The 20,477-nt window shown below is 35.9% G+C and overlaps 1 protein-coding gene across 1 annotated transcript in view; it reads left to right on the top strand.

Annotated features, from left to right (window-relative positions):
• TTBK2 (tau tubulin kinase 2) overlaps nucleotides 1-20,477 on the top strand; it is a 103,094-nt gene that overhangs the window by 22,544 nt on the left and 60,073 nt on the right. The window contains exons 3-5 of the mRNA XM_081831853.1: nucleotides 13,777-13,850; nucleotides 18,369-18,509; nucleotides 20,018-20,122. Coding sequence (XP_081687979.1) covers nucleotides 13,777-13,850; nucleotides 18,369-18,509; nucleotides 20,018-20,122 — 320 coding nt within the window. The remainder of the gene's footprint in view (nucleotides 1-13,776; nucleotides 13,851-18,368; nucleotides 18,510-20,017; nucleotides 20,123-20,477) is intronic.

Genomic DNA, 20,477 nt, shown 5'->3' with positions numbered 1-20,477 from the left:
TTTTATATTGTCATATTATCATATAGTAAGTTCATTTCTTTCAAAAAGATAGTAAATTCTTGGGCGCCTGGGTGGCTCAGTTGGTTAAGTTAAGTGACTGCCTTCGGCTCAGGTCATGATCCTGGAGTCCCTGGATCGAGTCCCGCATTGGGCTCCCTGCTTAGCAGGGAGTCTGCTTCTCCCTCTGACCCTCCCCCCTCTCATATGCTCTCTCTCATTCTCTCTCTCTCAAATAAATAAATAAAATCTTTAAAAAAAAATAGTAAATTCTTTGAGGACAGGACTTATGCCTTATATTTTTCTGTCTTCCTTGGTATAACTATTTCATGAACTGTTATTGTTAGATTGGGTGTGGTTTGTCTGTTTGGTGGTGGTGTGAGTGGGTAAATAAGAGGAATAAATGATAGATGGGTGAGGAAGCTAAGACTGGTTTTGTTGTGTCCTTAGCAGTACAGTAGTCCAGCTTTGCAGAATTTCCCAGTATTTGCTAGTTTGCCATTGACCTGGAATTTGTTCTTTGAGTTCCAGATCATCCCCATTAGTGGGTTTGGGATACTTTTAGCTAGCTTTTCACTTTATTACTAAATGGCTTTTTTTATTTAAAAAGGAAAATAATCAGTGCTTCTTTCTATACAATATATAAAATATATAAGAAAGAAGAATGTAAGGGTGCCTGGGTGCTCAGTCGGTTAAGCGGTCTGCCTTTGGCTTAGGTCATGATCCCAGGGTCCTGTGATTGAGCCCTGCATTGGGCTCTGTGCTCAGCGGGCAGCCACCTTCTCCCTTTCCCTCTGCCTGCTGCTCCCCCTGCATGTATGTGCTCTCTTGCTCTCTTTCAAATAAATAATAAAATCTAAAAAAAAAAAAAAAAAGGAATGTATAAAAAGATCCATAGGAGCACTGACAAGGGAACAAAAGGGAAATTAGGCAGAAGCTCAGGTGTCAGAACCAAGGAGTTAGGTAAGGACAAGACTAGCAGCAAGGATGAATGACATCTAGAGTACTGTGGTTCTGAGAGCTCAATAAATGTTTCCTGTTGAGCCTAAGGGAGAGAGGGAGTTGGTCTTGAGTCTTTAGGTGAGAGGTTAAATGGCACCAGTAATGTGGAGAGGAAGGATATATTGGCAAGGAACCAGTGAGGGCCTTAAAGTATTTGGAGAACATAGAAGCTAAGGATTCCAAGTAAATACTCTATGACATAGTGATGTCCTAGGCCAAGGTAGGCAGTCACAGGAGTGGACAGAGGGGAGATGGGCAAAGGATAAGAACTGGAAATTCACAAAAAAGGAAACCTAAACAATAAATAGATGAAAAGATGCTCAACCTTACTAGTAACTAGAGAAATGCAAATTATATAGCAAGACACTGTTTCATACCCTTCAGACTGGCAAAAAGTCTGACAATACCAAGTGTTGGTGAAGATAGAGAAAAGAGAATTTCCTCATGTCCTGATAGCAGAAGTATAAATTGGTACAACCACTTTAGAAAGCAATTTGTACCTATTATGTAATGAAGAGGCTAGCAGTCATTTATTCTTTCTGTGTCAGGCTTTGTTTTAAATGTGTTTTTAAAAAATAGTATTTTAAAAAATAGTATTTAAAAAATAGTATATATAAAAAATATATATATATAATATATACTAAAAAATAGTATATATTAAAAAATAGTATTTAATTTTCATTAAAAAATGAAAAGTTGCCTTTTCATTTTGCTGATGGCTTCCTATGTTGTGCAGAAGTTATATAATGTGATGTAGTCCCACTTGTTTATAATACTCAAAATAGTATTTGAGGGGCACCTGGGTGGCTCAGTCATTAAGTGTCTGCCTTTGGCTCGGGTCATGATCCCAGGGTCCTGGGATCAAGCCCTGCATTGGGCTCCCTGCTCTGCGGGAAGCCTGCTTCTCCCTCTCCCACTCCCCCTGCTTGTGTTCCCTCTCGCTGTGTCTCTCTCTGTCAAATAAATAAATAAAGTCTTAAAAAATAAAAATAAAAAATATTATTTGATTTAATTCTTACCACAACTTTCCCCTGATTTTATGGTTGAGGAAATACAGCCTAAGAGAGGTTAAATAATCTGTCCACAGTCACAAAAGTGGTAAGGTAAAGAGCCAGGATTTTAGCTGAGATCTGTCAGTTTCTAAAACTTGTGTTCATAATCACTAATGATAATAATAGGAAGTACATTTACTATGTGCCAGGTAGTATATTAAGTATTAGACATACCTTAGCTGATTTGCCTGTGTAATAACTCTTTGAGGTAAGTGCTTTTGTTACCCATCATGTGGCTTTTAGAGATGAAGTAATAAGCTAGAAGTGAAAAAGCTGATATTTACCTCAAGTGGTCTTGAGGACATGTACTTTTCTTCTACACCAAACTGAAAGATCCAGAGGTGTAGAATAGACTTCAGGTATATTTTGATCTGAATTCTCTTTTTTTCCTCTCAGTTTATATATATATAAATATTTGACATACAACTTTGTATTATGTACAGGATAAAGATTTGATACATATATATATTGCAAAATGATTACTTTAAGTTTAGTTGGTTTTTTAGTTGGTTGAGTTTATCACCTCACAGTTACATTTTTTTTCCTGTGATGAGAACTTTTAAAATTTGTTAACTATCATCACCGTGCTGTACATTACATTTCCAAGATTTACTTATTTTACAACTGAAGTTTGTACCTTTTAACCACCTTTACCCATTTCCCCTACCTCTCACCCCCAACTTCTGGGAACCACTGATCTGTTCTCTGTTTCTGTGAGTTTGGTTTTTGTAGATTCCACATATAAATTTTTCCCTGACTTATTTCACTTAGTATAATGCTCTCAAGGCCCATCTATGTTAACACATGGCAATATTTTCTTATTTTTTTATGGCTGCATAATATTGTTATGTATATAAATACTACATTTTCTTTATCTGTTCATATATAATGGACACGTAAGTCATTTCCATGTCTTGGCTATTATAAATAATGTTGCATTGAACACGAGCATGGGGTGTCTCTTCAAGATAGTAATTTCATTTCTTTGGGTATATACCCACAAGTGGAATTGCTAGATCATATGGTAGTTCTGTTTTTAATTTTTAAAATTTTAATTCCAATGCAGTTAACATGCAGTGCTATATTAGTTTCAGGTGTACAATATAGTGATCCATCAGTTCCATACATTGCTTAGTGCTTATCAAGACAATCGCAAAACTAATCCCCTTCACTTTCAACCATCTCTTAGACACCTCTCTTCTGGTAACCATTTGTTTGTTCTCTACAGTTAAGAATCTGTTTTTTTTGGGTTGTATCTTTTTCCTTTTGTTCATTTATTTTGTTTCTTAAGAAACTATTTTTATTTTGAGGAACCTCCATACTGTTTTCCACAGTGGCCGCACCAGTTTACATTCCTAGCAACAGAGCACAAGGATTCCCTTTTCTCCACATCCTTACCAACACTTGTTATTTCTTGTCTTTTTGATAGTAGCCATTCTAGTCGATGTGAGGTAATATTTCACTGTGGCTTTGATTTGCTTTTCTCTGCTGATTAATGATATTGAACACTTTTTCATGTACCTGTTGACCATTTTACTATCTTCTTTGGAAAAATGTCTCTTCAGGCCCTCTACCCATTTTTAAATCAGACTAGTTTTTTGCTGTTGAGTTGTATGAGTTCATTATGTATTTTGGATATTAACCCCTTATCACATATATGATTTGTAAATATTTTCTCCCATTCAGTAGGTTGCCTTTTCATTTTGCTGATGGCTTCCTATGTTGTGCAGAAGTTTTATAATGTGATGTAGTCCCACTTGTTTATTTTTGCTTTTGTCGTCTTTGCTTTTGATGTGAAATTCAAAAAATTATTGCCAAGACCAGTGTCAAGGAGCTTATTAATTGTTTTCTTCATATGTTTTCTTCTATGAGTTTTATGGTTTCAGGTTCTACATTCAAGTCTTTAATTTATCTTGAGTTTATTTTTGTGTATGGCATATGATAGAGTCTAGTTTTCATTCTTTTGCATGTGACTGTCCATCTGACTTTTTTTTTTTTTAAAGATTTAATTTATTTATTTGAGACAGAGAGAATGAGAGACAGAGAGCATGAGAGGGAGGAGGGTCAGAGGGAGAAGCAGACTCCCTGCCGAGCAGGGAGCCCGATGTGGGACTCGATCCCGGGACTCCAGGATCATGACCTGAGCCGAAGGCAGTCGCTTAACCAACTGAGCCACCCAGGCGCCCCTCCATCTGACTTTTTTGTGTGTGATTATCTTTTCCATATTGTGGACTTAATTCTTATGCTGGTTTCCTTCATGGTTGAGAGATAGTTGCTGGTAGCACTGGAAGGGAGCTACGTTCTTTCTCTTTAAAAATAACATCTTTTCGGGCGCCTGGGTGGCTCAGTCGTTAAGCATCTGCCTTCGGCTCAGGTCATGATCCCAGGGTCCTGGGATCGAGTCCCACAGTGGGCTCCCTGCTCTGTGGGAAGTCTGCTTCTCCCTCTCCCACTCCCCCTGCTTGTGTTCCTGCTCTCACTATGTCTGTCTCTGTCAAAAAAATAAAATCTTTAAAAAAGAAAAAAATAACATCTTTTCTCATAATTGTCATATGAAACTTGAGTTTTGCTCTGATTAGAACATCCCTGAAACAGTTATACTTGTCAGAGTAATATCATGCATAGAGTGCCTTATGTCTGGAATATTTAGTTTTCTTCCCATCAACAAATCGATCTCTATAACAAAAAATAAATTTCTCTATTACTCTGGTTGACTTAGAGCAATTAAGGCCCGATTTTGGGCCTGGCAGTGGATCAAGCCCATTGAGACAATAGATACATGATAAAGGAAAATCATTGCCCAAGGGTAATTTGGGTGCTATTAGTAAGGGGGAATGAACACTGGATAGTTAATCAAGAAGATGCTTTATGGGGCACCTGCGTGGCTCAATCAGTTAAGCGTCTGACTCTTGATCTCAGGGGGGAAAAAAAAAGATCCTTTATAAATACACTGTGTCATTTAATTTTCTCAGTAGTTCTGCTGAGGAAACTGAGACTTGCTTAAGGTTCCATAATTGTTAAGTGGCAGAATTGAGATTTAACTCTAAGCTAGTACTTTTTTTTTCTTTCCATCAGTCTGTGTCTCCTTCAAAGAAAAATAATAGGCTGTTCCACATGGTATATAGCATTAATGACCCTATCTTCTAAGATTCCAAAGTGATTTTCTGTAGATGCCTTAATTACAAATCATCACAAGGTACCAAACATTTGGGGTTCTGTTTAAGCAGTGCTTAAATAGAAACTTATAACAGTGAACACCTGTATTAAGAAGCCAGAAAGATCTCCAATAAATTACCTAACCTTTCACCTTATGACCCTAGAGAAGGAAGAGCAAATTAAACCTAAAATTGGCAGAGCAAGCCTGTCTTGGTTCAGTTGATAGAACATATGACTCTTGATCTCAACTTTGTGAGTTCAAGCCCCATGTTGGCCATAGAGCTTATTTAAAAAACAAAACAAAACAATCTAAAGCAGCAGAAGGAAGGAAATAATAAAGATTACAGTGGAAATGAATGAAATAGAGGATAGAAAAACAAGGGGGGAAACTAAAAAAAAAAATTGGTTCTTTGAAAAAAAAAATTAACAAAATTAACATACCTTTAGCTAGACAGACCAAGAAAAAATAAAGAAGAATCAAATTACTAAACTCAGGAATGAAAGAGAGGGCATTTCTTACAGAAATGAAAAGGGTTATAATAAGGGAAAACTACGTACATGACAACAAATTAAATAGCTTACATGAAATGGGCAAATTCCTGGAAAGATGTAAACTATTAAAACCAATTCATGAATAAGTAGGAACCTGAGTAGACCTATTACGAGTAAAGAAATGGAATTAGATGTAATAAAAAAACACCTACCCATGATGGAAAGCCCAAGCCCGGATGGTTCCACTGGTAAATTCTAAGAAGCATTTAAAGAAAGATTAATGCCAATTTTTTAGACTTCGAAAAAAATAGGAAAGGAGGGAACATTTCCCAATGCATTCTATAAGGCCAGTACTTTGACACCAAAACCAAGCAAAGACATTAGAAGAAAAGTGTAAACTAGTATCTCTTATGAATATAGATGCAAAATTCCTCAGCAGAATACTAGCAAACAGAATCCAGCGACATATAAAAAGGATTATTCAGCGTGCTATATGTGACATTAACCCTGGAATTCCAAGTTGGTTTAAAATATGAAAATCAGTATAATACACTGTATCAATAGAAAGACAAAAACCACATGATTATGTCAGAAGACCTATTTAACAAAATCCAATACCCCTTTCATGATAAAAAATACTCAACAAACTAGGAATAGAAAGGAACTTCCTTATCCTGATAAGGGCCATGTGTAAAGGGCCATGTATAAAAAAAATCCAAAAACAAAAACCAAAAAAGCCACAGCTAATACAGTAAAAAACAACTCTTTCCCCTGAAGATAATGAACAAAACAAGGATTTCTGCAATTGCTACTTCTATTCAAGTCAGGAAGATGAAATAAAATGCACCCAGACTGGAAAGAAGGAAAACTAGCCTCTATTTGCAGATGACCTCTTATTTTTAGAAAACCCTAAGGAATCCACTAAAAACTTTTTAGAGCTACTAAACAAGTTCAGCAAGATTGCAGGAAACAAGATCAATATAAAGAGATGACTTATCTTACTAGACATTAACCATAAGCAATCTGAAAATGAAATTAAGAGAACAATTCCATTTACAGTAGCATCAAAAAGAATAAAATAGGAATAAATTTAATAAAAGAAGTGTAAAACTTATTTTCTGAAAATTACAAAACATTGTTGAAAAAATAAGACTTAAATATATGAAAAGATATCTTGTGTTTGTAGATTAGAAGACTTAATATTGTTAAGATAGTAGTACTCCTGAAATTGATCTATAGATTGAACACAGCCACTGTCAGAATTGCAGCTGCCTTCTTTGGAAATGGGTAAGCTGATTCTAAAATTAATAATTGCAAGGGACCCCCAGATAGCTAAAACAGTCTTGAAAAAAAAAGCAAAAACAATGAAGCTGGAATATTTACACTTTCTGATTTCAAAACTTGCTACAGAATTACAGTAATCAAGACATTATGGTACTGGCATAAGGATAGAAATATAGATCAATGGAATAGAATTCAAAGTCCAGAAATTGTCACATTACGGTCAATTGATTTTTGACAAGGGTGCCAAGACAATTCAATGGGGAAAGGAGTCTTTTCAGCAAATGGTGCCAGCACAACTCCATTGGATATTGTAAGAGAATAAACAACACATATATTGGTCTCTGCCCCTAGTTCCTGGCACAGACCTCTTAAAATCCGTGTAATCTCCCACGTGATAAGAGCACTAGGAGCATCTTTTGTTCTGATATTTGGTCTTAGACCAGATTTGGCCAGGACAGTGGTTCCTGACACAGACCTCCTATGTTCCTTAGAATTTCCTGGGTGATAGCAGTGTCTCATGTTCCAATGAACAGACTCTTGGTGGGCCCCTTAATAGCTTCAGGATCGTAGCAGGTCACCAGAAAGACCAGGTCATGATTAGAAGTTTGGAATTTTCAGCCCCACCCCCTATCCTCTGGGAAGTAGTAAAAATTCCAGAAGTGTGGGGTTCAGAGATCTTCTGAGTTGGTGAACACATGGAGGTGCTGTAAGAGTGGCACACTCAGAAAGAGCATGGAAGTTCTGCACCACTTCCCACATAGCTTTCCCCATTGTGTCTCTAAATCCGGCTATTTATCTGTATTCTTTATTATATCCTTTGTAATAACCTGGAAAATGTCAGCATCTCCCTGAATTCTATAAGCTATTCTAGCAAATTGTCAAACCTAAGGAGGGGGTCATTTATACAGGTAACAGCCTGGGACTTGTGATTGGCATTTGGAGTAGGGGCAATCTTGTGGGACTAAGCCCTTATGGGGATCTGATGCAGATTCCAGGTAGACAGTATTAGAATTGAATTGAATTATAGGACACCCAGCCGGTGTCGAGAATAGCTTGACGTGTGGAAAGCCCACACATCTGGTGTCAAAAGTGTTGTGAGTGTGGTAGTAGTGTCACAGTAAAGAAGAAACACAAGGGGAGTCTGTCTTCCAACACAGTTACACACGTGCAAAAGAGTGAAGTTGGACCCTAACCTCGTACCATATATGAAAATTTATTGAAAGTGGGGGCACCTGGCTGGCTCAGTTGGTGGAGCGTGTGACTCTTGATCTCAGGGTCATAAGTCCGAGCCCCACGTTAGGTGTAGAATTTACTTACAAATAAAAAAAATCTTTAAAAAAATGTATTCAAAGTGGACCAAAGACCAAAACATTTAAAACTCTTAGAAGAATACATATGCGTAAATCTTCATGACCTTGGATTAGGCAGTGATTTCTTAGATATGATGCTAAAACTGCAAAGCAGCAAAATAAAAAATAGATTAATTGGACTTCATCAGATTTAAAAACTTTTGTGCTTCAAAGACCACCATCAAGAAAGTGAATAGACAACCCATGGAATAGGAGAAAATAGTTACAAATCATGCATCTGGTAGGGACTTTATCTAGAATATATAAAGAACTCATAACTCAGTAATAAAGAGATAAACAACCCAATTTAAAAATCAGCAAAGGATCTGAATAGACATTTCTCCATAGAAGATAATACAGACTGCCAGTAAGCACATGAAAAGATGCTCAACATTATTAGTGATTATGGAAATGTAAATCAAACCTACATTGAGATACCAGTTCACTCTCACAAGGATGACTGCAATAAAAAAAGATATAGAAAATAACAAGAGTTGATGAGGATGTAGAGAAATTAGAAGCTTCATATGTTACTGGTAGGAATATAAAATGTGCAGCTTCTTTGGAAAACAGTCCAGCAGTGCCTTTGGGCTGCTTAAGATTAAACATGGAGTTACCATATACCCAGCAATTCTACTCCCGGTTATATATATACCCAGGATAAATGAAAGTATGTCTACACAAAAACTTGTATGTGAATGTTCATAGTAGCATTATTCATAGTAAACAAAAAGTGGAAACAACCCAAATGGACAATCAGCTGATAAGTGGCTGAACAAAATATGTGGTATAGCTATATAATAAATATTATTGACAAAAGAAGTGAAATATTGATACATGCTACAACATGGATGAGTTTTGAACACATTATGCTAGGTGAAAGAAGCCAGTCACAAAAACTACTTACTGTAGTATTCCATTTATGTGAGATGTCCAGAATAGGCAAATCTGTAGAGATAGAAAGTAGATTAGTGGGGCTGACTCTCATAGGGCTGGGAGAGTTGCAGGGGGAAATGGAAGTGACAACTAATGAGTATGGGTTTTTTGGTGGGATGGGGTAGGGCTGATGAAAATGTTCTAATGTTTATTGTGGTGGTGGTGGTTCAACTTTGAATATACTAAAAACAATTGAATTACACTTGAAATGGGTGGATTTGGTGGGGTATATTAGTAATGTTCCAATAAAGGTATTATAAAAAACTTATTCATTGTTTAGTTAGTGAGTATCCTGTGCAGAGCTGGGTACTAGAGTCCCTACCCTAGAAGTACCTACAGTCTAGGGGTCAGACAAGCAAACAAAGACAATATAGCCTAAAGATGCTGAAATTAAATTTATATATCTATTATATTCTGGTGCCTTTATATACAATAATGAGAATCTATGGGAGTTAATTAAGTAGGAATAAAATGAGGACTGGCTTGGGTTTGACATCACTCCTGCTCTAGAGTGACATTAAGATTATTTAGATGTCATGGGGCACTTGGCTGGCTCAGTTGGTAGCGTGTGTAAATCTTGATCTCGGAGTTGTGAGTTTGAGCCCCACATTGGGTGTAGAGATTACTTAAAAATAAAATCTTTTTTTTTTTTTTAAAGAATTTATTCATTTATTTGAGAGAGACAGAGCGTGCGCGTGAGTGTGGGGGAGGGGCATATGGAGAGGGAGAAGCAGACTCCCGGCTGAGCAAGGAGTCTGATGTGGGGCTCGATCCCAGTACCCTGGCATCATGACCTGAGCCATAGGCAGACGCTTAACTGACTGAGCCACCCAGGTGCCCCAAAATAAAATCTTTAAAAAAAGATTATTTGGATGTCTTTTATACTGGGAATTCTTAAAACTTAAAAGTTTATAGAATGGTTTACCTAGGGACTTTTGAGTTTCTGTTATATTTCTGGACCTCTCCTCTAATCTTACTGTGCATGAAGTTGAATAACTATTTTTGTGAACGTGGAGTCATGATCAGACCTAGTAGTGCATAGCGTGGGACTGTCTTTTTTGTTTGCTTACCAACTAGATATGACCTAGGAGACTGCCTAATTTACCATAAAGATTGCTATAGTTCTGGTATCTGGATTTTCCTCAGGACTCTTACCTAAATGACAGTTTATTAGGTCTCACCTGATATATTCTGGCTTTGGCAAGCTGATTTTCTGTTTCCCTTTCTCCATAGCAATGATTTTGAATTATTAGAATTCTCTTCAAGTATAACCTACTCTGCTCCCTTCATTTTTAGAGATTATTTTGCTTAATTCTTCACACCTGAAAAATGGGGAAAATAATAATACTTAAACTGTGATGATTAAATGCATGTAAAGCACTTAATATAATGCCTGGCACAATATGCTTGCATATTATTCATGTTTTACTAGCTATCATTATTTATATTAATTTGTTTATTCACAGATATTGATTGGGCATTTTTTTTTAAGATTTTATTTATTTATTTGAGAGAGAGAATGAGATAGAGAGAGCATGAGATGGGGGAGGGTCAGAGGGAGAAGCAGACTCCCTGCCGAGCAGGGAGCCTGATGCTGGACTCGATCCTGGGACTCCAGGATCATGACCTGAGCCGAAGGCAGTCGCTTAACCAACTGAGCCACCCAGGCGCCCCTTGATTGGGCATTTCACTATCTGACAAGTACCGTGCTAGTTCCAGAGCAAGATAGATATGGTCCCTATACTCATGGAGTGATACCTCAGTTTGTACTAGTTATTTTAACACTCTTTAAGTGGTGGTGAAGAATTCCTGTTCCAGTTAAATTGTAGTTTCTCCATGCTTCTAAAAGTTTGTACATATTATTGAACTAACTTTATTAAGGATTTTCATTAATTGCAGGTATCTAAAATATAAGAGCAGTAGCACACTGTGCTATAAAGTGTGAGGTAAGAACTCATTAAGCTCTAACCTAAAGCAGTGAAGATGTGTTGGTGAATCCTAAACAGTTTGCTACTGACTTTGTATTTTGTTTACCAGTCAAGGATCTACAATTGATTTCTTTTTTCTTTTTAAAAGTAGGATGTTTTCACTATTGATGGATAAATAGTATTTTGGTATAACGTACCATAAAGATATTTTTGAAAGAGCATTCCAAGAAGAGTTAAATGTAGTATGGCCTTTTGTTTTTAGATGGTTGAAATGTCTTTGTAATAGAGATCCTTAATTTAAATGTTATATGCTAGGAAGGTGGAATCTTGAATGGATAACAAGAAGAAAATACTTCCTAAGTGATTTTTAAATTGTTGCGTTGAAGCTGAGGGAAAGAATAAGTTGCTAATTGGCCATCATTTCATCCTTTCATTCTTACTGCAATTTACTAGGTGACAGACACAGTTTTGCAAACATTTGTAAAATACATGTAAAGTGATGCACATGCATTGTACACATTGGGAATTATTGCTCCCACTTATTTCTTGCTAGTTCCAACCCTTTCCAACAGAAGCACAGAGAATGAGAGAATAGTGTAAAAGAAGTAGAATTATTAACTAAAATAAGTCTGGATTGTATTTATATTTTAAGTCAATCAGTAGAAAGATTTTTTTTTTTTTAATTCAAGTTGAGATATATTTCTCATTCATTCACCAAATCTTGCCCTTCTAGCTCTTGGCGTGTGACTTGCTCACTTTACAGACAAACTTCTTCAAAGATTGCCCTCACTGCCTCATACTTGAATTACACTTTAATCCGTTAAAGACTGGCTGCCGCCCTTTCCACTCACTAGTGACTTCCTAATTTTTATATTAACCGGCACTTCTCAGCCTTTCTGTAGCATTTGCCATTGGCTACTTTTGCATTAAAATGCTGCTGCTTCTTGTATTTCTATAATACCCCTTTCTCATATTTTCCTCATACCTCTCTGGCTATTACTTGATTTCCTTCATGTGTTCTTTTATTTTTGCCCATGCTCTAGATGTTGTATTTTCTAAAACTCTGTTCTTAGGTTAATTTTCTTTTCATTCTTTATGTTCTTCCAACCTGGCAGTTGTCCATCTGTGTATGTAGTTCTGTCTACCTTCCATGAATTAATGATTCCCCAATATATTTCTACTGAGCTGCTTTTTGCTCAGCAGCAGGCTTGAAATTACAAGTGTCTGCTAAATTCAACAGGTTGTCCTTAAACTCAACATTCTAATTTCCCTTACAGCCTATACAACCTACTATATATTCTCTTATTTTGGTACAACTTAGCATTTAATTGTACCAGTTTCTAGTCAAAAACTGTCTTTAGTATCTCTCATATTTATCTTATTTTTTCCATCTCTCCTATACTATTTATAATTTAAACCGTGTTCTCTCTCTTGGGATATTGTAACTGTTCCCAGAGTGACCTTTCTGCCTTTAGAATTGACCTCTGTATAGTCTGTCCTCATTGCCACCATAGCAGTGTTCTAAAGTATGATGTTTTAAGTGTGTTTTACCTCATCTTAAAATCTTTTAGATGCTTCTCATTACCCACCAGTAGATCCAATAGATCATATGTCCATCCATGGCCCATCTGCTTTTGGATCATTTAGAGAACTTTTGAAAAGCTCCAACCTGTATTTTCCCCCATTGATTCTGAATCAGTAAAGAGTTTAGGAATTTACAAAGCTTCCCAAGATGATTTTGATAAGTAGCCAGGGCTGAGAAAAACTGACCTCTCCATGTGGTTCACTTTCCTTGTTACGGAGTCTAAGACCTTTCAGGACCTCGTGCCGCTTGCTTCTCCAGCATCTTCTCATGCTCTTCTCCCTTCATTCACTGTGCTCCAGCCAAAATGCCCTCTTCTCCCCCTGGAGCCACCAGTCTTGATCCTTTTCTAGGACCTTTGTTTGCTTTTGTTGAACCAGGGCAGACCCTAGATTGCTACCTGCTCCACTTCTGCTCTCCTCTGCGCCCTAGCCTGCACCTCCTTGGATTTCATAGGTAAAACTCAGATTGAAAACCACTGAACTAATCCAAATCAGTGAGGCCCAGAAAGATTAAGTGATTAAAGGACTAAAGTCATGTATCGGTGAATGGCAGACCATATCTAAAATTCAGGATTTATAATATAGATTTATTTATATTATAAATATAATATTTATATCGCCTAGGATTTATATTCCTAAGAGAGTTCTTATTTATTGCTCTTCTGTTTTCGTATGTATAATGTCTGGGCAAAGTTGATCTGAAAGGACCTTTTAATTCTTTACTCCCTAAATAAATTATCATTGTTTATTCCCTCATTCATTTATTGAATGAATAAATTCAATAAACATGTATTTGACTACACACGGAGCAGTGTAGGGTCCAGGAGGAGGTGGATAGAAAATTTGAATAATACAGATTTCCTATTTTTAAGGTTCTTAAGACAGGTCCTTTGTATTCAATTATAAAATACTGTACAGAAAAACAAATTATTAATTTTTTAGAAGAGAAACCATAATGTAACCTTTTCCACTGTTTTCTGTCTTTCTTTTATCCAGGGAAAGACCATGTTTGTAGATTTATTGGCTGTGGGAGGAATGATCGATTCAACTATGTGGTCATGCAGTTGCAGGTAGGTTATTTGGAAATGTATCTTAAAATATTTCAATTTTGATCAAAGTACCTAATTGCAGTGGATATGAATACAAACAGAATTCTTGGTATCATCTCAGAATGTTTTATATTATGCAGATGGAATTTTATTTAAACAGATTTGACGTAGATTTTTCCAGAGATGGAAGTGTTGTTCTTGTCAGCTGTTTTAGTTGATCCATATCTTCATTGAGTGTCATCATTGCAAAGTTTAAATCCAGCAATGTGGATTGCTGGATATGAATCTTGCCCTGTCCCTGTCCATTCCTCTTTTTGTTCCCTTAAGGACTCTAGGTTTTTTTTGGTTTTTTAAATTTATTGAAATTGGTTTTGGGGAGGGTGGGTGGGTGGATAGTTGGGGATCTAGTTTTTAATCTTTGTGCTCAAGAACCAACTTTGACTACTTGAAAATTTAAGAATTACTTGATAATATAGGAGAAATGCCTTCCTCTTGCTGATTCAGTTGTATAATATCTGCCTTAAAATTTTTAAGGACTGGGACGCCTCAGTGGCTCTTAAAATCTGGGTCTTAAAATCTTACGGGTCCAAGAAGTTGTACTTATTTCTTTTCTCATTTCTACCAGCAAGACCTGGGACAAGTCTCATGAAATTTCCTTTAACCATTGAGGCTTTACATGAGCAGCTTTAGTATAGCCTAAGAGTGATATTTTGTGAAAAGCATTATCACCTAGGGAGGGGCAAAAAAATATTTTGAATCTTGTAACCGTACAGATGTAGATCTAGTTTGCCTGACATCAGAGCTGCCATATTTTTAAAACTTTTTCTTATTATGAAAAAAATTAAACATACACAAAAATAGAATAGTATAATGAACACCCATGTACTCATCACCCAGCTTCAGTAGTTTTCAGTATGTGGCCCATCTTGTTCCTGATGTATTCTTCCTCTCCTCTCCCTCCCCAGATTATTTCAAAGCAAACTGAAGGCATATTTTATCTGGAAATACATGAATATGTATTCCTATGAGTCAGAGATTCCTTTTTTCTCCTCTTAATCACAGTACACAGTAATTCCTTCATAATAGCATTAAATATCAAGATGATCTTCAGATTTCCTTATTGTATGTGTTTTATTTTTTTTATATTTGGATTCCTTAAATCTGGTTTCACACAGGGTTCCACACATTGCATTTGGTGGATATAATTCTTAAACTTCTTTTACTCTATAGGTTCCCTCTTTTTTTTTTTTTTTTACAGTTTTTTGTTGTTATTGTTCATACTGTCATTGATAAAAATGAAGTCATTTATCATGAAGTTTTCATATTCTGGAGTTTGCTGATTATCTCCCTCCTTGTTTAACACATTCTTCTATCCACTGTATTTTCTGTAAACTGGTGATTAGCTCTTTTGTTTTAATTAGCCAGAGTACTTCAGAGGTGAGGGTATGCTTCCTCTTGCATCACATCAGTAAGCAATGTCTGGGTTGTCTCTTTTTAATCGTGTTAGGATTGATCCTTGAGATTCAGGGAGACAGCCTGATGCATCCTTTTTAAAGTTCCCAGTGGTTTTTCTCCTAAGTTTTATCAACGCATTAGTAATCATTGCCTAGATCCATTACTTCAGTGGGGCTGCGGATGTACTATTCTAATTCTATCAGTTTTCCTTAATTTATTAGCTGGAATTCTTTTTCAAAAAAGCACTCCAACTACTTAGGTTACCTGAGATAAATTTTATACAGGAAGGGCAGGACTAATACTTGTTTCTTTTCTTCTTTTTACTAGTTTTCAGAATAATGAGTTGGTTCCCTAATATTTTCCAAAGAGGACAAATGAACTCTCTTTTTTAAAAAAAAATGAGTTCATGCATTTCACATATTTTATGGTTCTCAATTATTGCAGTTGTTTTTCTTTTTAATGGTCAAATTGCTCCATCTTTGGCAACAGGTGAAACAAGATTGGCTGTGAACTGATAATTGTTAATTCTTGGTGATGAGTAGGTGTATGAGGGTTCATTATATTATTTTCTTTTAAGTGTATGTTACATTTTTAATAATAAAATCCACTTGCATTTTTATTGGGATCATGTTAAATTTATAGAATTACTTAGAGAAAAATGAATTTGGTTTTTTCATTCAATAGTATTCATTCTATGTTATTATGAATAAGGATTCTTTTTTTTTTTTTTTTTTGGTGGCTGCATACCACTCAGTAAGATGAGTGTACCATAATTTATTAAACTTTCCTTTATTGATAGATATATAGATTGTTTTCTGTTTTTCTCTATAACAGATAATAACTACTTTTAGTTTATACTCTGAAGTATAATTTGGTGGATAAAACCTGCTTGTACTTACCATGTTAATAACTTTCCTCCCCCAAAAAAACAAAACAAAAAAAACCCCACTTTCCCCCATACTCTTGCTAGCCTTATATTTTATCTTTTTGGATTTTGTTAATTGATACCTTAGATTTACATTTTAAAAGATTTGAAATTTTAGGGACACCTCGGTGGCTCAGTCGATTAAGCGTCTGCCTTCGGCTCAGGTCATGATCCCAGGGTCCTGGGATCGAGCCCCACATCCGGCTCCCTGCTCAGTGGGGAGCCTGTTTATCCCTCTGCCTGCCACTCCCCCGGCTTGTGCGCTCTCTCTGTCAAATAAATAAATAAAATCTTTAAAAATTAAAAAATAAAAGATTTGAAATTTAAAATCATTACTAATACCATAAACCAAATTAATTGATTTTCTTTCAAAAGCTTTTATAATGATGGAAGTTGTTTACAAATAAAGTTCCAATATTTCTTAGGTATGTTTTTGGAAATCAAAACACTGATTTTTGAGAAAAAATTATTAGAATGCTAATAAGTTATTCGCTACTCATGGGATTGTAAAACTTGTTGTTGTAGATTATCACTTACTTGACATTTGCTGAGATGTAGAGAACAATAAATTCTCCTAACATGAAAACTTCGTAATACAGAGAACTGCCAGTTTGTGCTGTGAGAAATTTTTTTTTTAATTTTTTTTAAAGGTTTTTTATTTATTTATTTGACAGAGAGAGACAGTGAGAGAGGGAACACAGCAGGGGGAGTGGGAGAGGGAGAAGCAGGCTCCCCATGGAGCAGGGAGCCCAATGCAGGGCTCAATCCCAGGACCCTGGAACTGAGCCGAAGGCAGATGCTTAACGACTGAGCCACCCAGGCACCCCTAAAACTGCATTTTTAAAGAAGCGATGAAGTGGGAAAGGCTCCTGACTTTCTTGTACTTTTTTGATTCTTCAGTTACTTGAGTGCTAGTTAGTATTTTAAGTGGCACTGAAGTAATTTAAGAATTTATTACTTTTTCAAAAGTGAATCAGGTGTCTTCAGTTGAGATGATGGCATTGGTGGTATTAATCCCTAACATACACTACAAAATTTGGGGAATAGAGAGATTAGGCTATTTAAATTCTCTTGTGATGGAGGAGCCAGTTTCCATTCTTTGGGCCATAGAACTGCAGCATCGTAGCCCTGCTCTTCTCATCAAATTATTGGTTTGTTACCTAGGCAACGAAGAACTTTCCGGAGGAGCAGCACTGTGAAGTGAACAAAACAACAAGTTCAAATTCACACAGGTTTAGATTTGAAAAACAACTTTACCTTAGTAGGCTAACATTGTTTAAACTTTCTGAGCCTCAGTTTCTTCATCTGCAACATCTTCTATTTTAGGGGGCTGTAAGGATTAAATGCAATCATGATGTAACACGTCTGGCACAGGCTAGATACATTCATTGCTTTTATCTGTTGCTACAAGTAATTGAGTTTGTTTCATGTCATTTTTGTTTATAATAACAATCATTAGCATTTATTGAGTACTTAGTGTGTCCCAGACAGTATGGTAAACACTTTACGTGGATCTTCTTTAATCTTCATAAAACATTGCAAGGTGTAGGTATCATTGCCCTCATTTTATAAGGAAACCAGACACGGAAAAATTAAGTAGTTTGTATGGGAGTATGTTAGGCAGTAATGAGGAATTACTGCTCTGGGTACATACATTTTCTGTATTTTCAAATAATCAAGACTATATTTTGTTATGGCATGAAAGACAAAGGGAAACACGATGACTCAAAAACATAATATGTTCAAAAACTTCTGGTTATTCTTAAATTTGTCTGAAACATTCATGTATTACCTTAATGGAATCTCTTCTCTTGAATGAGAGGATCATGATTTGGGTAAAATCCTTGCTCTTTCTGTCAAAACATTTTTTTAAAGATTTATTTATTTGAGGAGAGAGAGAGAGATCATGAGCATGAGTAGGGGGAGGGGCAAAGGGAGAGAGAGTCCCAAGCAGACTCCCCGCTGAGTGTGGGCCCAGCGCGGGGCTCAATCCCACAACCCCAAGACCACAGCCCGAGTGGAAACCAAGAGTCAGATGGTCAACCAGCTGAGCTACCCAGGTTCCCCTGTCAAAGCATTTTTAATGATAAATGAATAACTTCCCAGTCTTCTCTTATAACATAGTACCAGATTTGGAAGTGTTTATTTGGTTTCCACAGGGTCGGAATCTGGCAGATCTACGCCGTAGCCAGTCCCGGGGTACATTCACCATTAGCACTACTCTTCGGTTGGGTAGACAGATTCTGGAGTCTATTGAGAGCATCCATTCTGTGGGATTCTTGCACCGAGACATCAAACCGGTAAGGGGCCGTTTCAAGTCAGAGCACAGAATGAGTTTGCTTTGTACTCTTAATCTGACAATGGGATCCAATAAATTATGAATGTAGCATTCTGTATTTGCTTTCCATTATTAAATACAAGGTAATATTTTAATTTCAGTAACTAGAAGCAAAATGTAACTTACCTCTCAATTTTTTTAAAAAATTCTAATTACATAAAAAAAATTTCTAATTACAAACCACAATTTAACATTCAAGAGCTTTTCTCATACAATGAAAATGTTGCTCACAGCCAAATTAAAAATTATTAATGGTTGACTATTATGATTATGTGTGTTAACATTTCTAGTTACTTAGTCTTACATCTAAATTGGAAGTTATTCTTTAGATTTCTTTTTCCTGATACTGGGTAAAAATATATACATATGTTGCTTTTAGATGTATGCACTGTGTTCTCTGAACTATTTCTCAAGTGACAAATTGTACTTATAAGGAACCATCAATTATGAAAGACCTTATTTTTTCTTCTGAGGGCTACAGTGGCAATATATAATATTTTTTTCTATTCTGTTTTTTCTTAGAAATTGTCATTTCCATAACTGAAATATGCTTTTATTTTTCCTTCTTGGTTTTTTTATTGCTCACAAGGGGAAATGATCCATTTCTGATATACTGTATTTACTATAAATATATCATGTGTTGGTTAGTGCATTTGAAAATTACACCCATCTGTAGCTACATGATTTTTAAAATTAAATAGTTTACATGAAAATGCCAACTAAAATTAACATTGTAGAGTCAGACTTAATGTAATGTAGATTTCTCTTGCACTTAATTCTATGCCAAACTAAATGTCACTACTTTAAAAGCATAGTGACTGAAGACTTTCCATTTTCATCTGAAAGCTCCCTAAGTAGAACAGTATTTTAAAATAAAAGCTAACAATTCTGTTGCAGTTTTGCTTTTTCCTTTATAAATTCTCTTTTTACATACCATTTTGTGAGTCTGTGCTCATCTAACATTACATTTATTTTTTTAAGGGAAGAATGCAAAGTATATTTTCCTTAAGTCTGTTTTGAAATGTTTCCTTAAATTGAATTTTAATTTTTATGCTTAGTGAAATTCAGCTTTATGTTGCTCATAGGAAATTCATTTAAATTTCTAGCTATGTATTTAATTTTGCTCACTCCTAGTTCCTCCCATTTTAAAAAGGAAGAATTGGGCTGTCTTTAAAGCACTCACTTAGACTAGAGTTTCAAGGAACATAGAGTTACACTTAAGTCAGTGTTGTTGTATGTAACTTTGTATCATCACTTAAATTCTTTCTCAAAGTTACCTGCTCCTGGGCATTAATAGAACCCATAATGAGATTGTGTATTAACATCCAGTAAACATCATGGATTAGAATAGTGTATTTGAGACATATGTATTATATAGAGAGAGTTTAAATAGAATTAAAATATAGGAAGGATAGATGTAAGGACTTAGTATTGTAAGAATATGTATATTTTCCTTCTTTGCTTTTCTAGTCGAACTTCGCCATGGGTCGCTTTCCTAGTACATGTAGGAAATGTTACATGCTTGATTTTGGCTTGGCTCGACAATTTACCAATTCCTGTGGTGACGTCAGACCAGTAAGATTTTCATATTATTATTAAATATTCAAGAATTAACCTGTTATTTATAGTATCACTTTTTAAAAAAAGAAATACGAATTACGTATAGAATGGATCTTATCCAAGAAGTAGCATATAGATTTTATGATGAAATTATAGGATAGAGTTAATTAATTTTATCAAAAGTTGTGGCTTTAATAAAAAAGTACATTAGGGGTGCTTGAGTGGCTCAGTCAGTTAAGCGTCTGCCTTCGGCTCAGGTCATGGTCCCAGGGTCCTGGGATCAAGCCCCACATCAGGCTCCCTGTTCAGTGGGGAGCCTGCTTCTCCCTCTCCCTCTGCTGCTCCCCCTACTTGTGCTCTCCTGCTCTCT

Source organism: Leptonychotes weddellii, chromosome 9 (assembly GCF_054177405.1).
Source record: "Leptonychotes weddellii isolate Sample4059 chromosome 9, ASM5417740v2, whole genome shotgun sequence".
In the NCBI taxonomy this organism is placed as follows: domain Eukaryota; kingdom Metazoa; phylum Chordata; class Mammalia; order Carnivora; family Phocidae; genus Leptonychotes; species Leptonychotes weddellii.
This window is presented reverse-complemented; position numbering and strand designations above follow the sequence as displayed.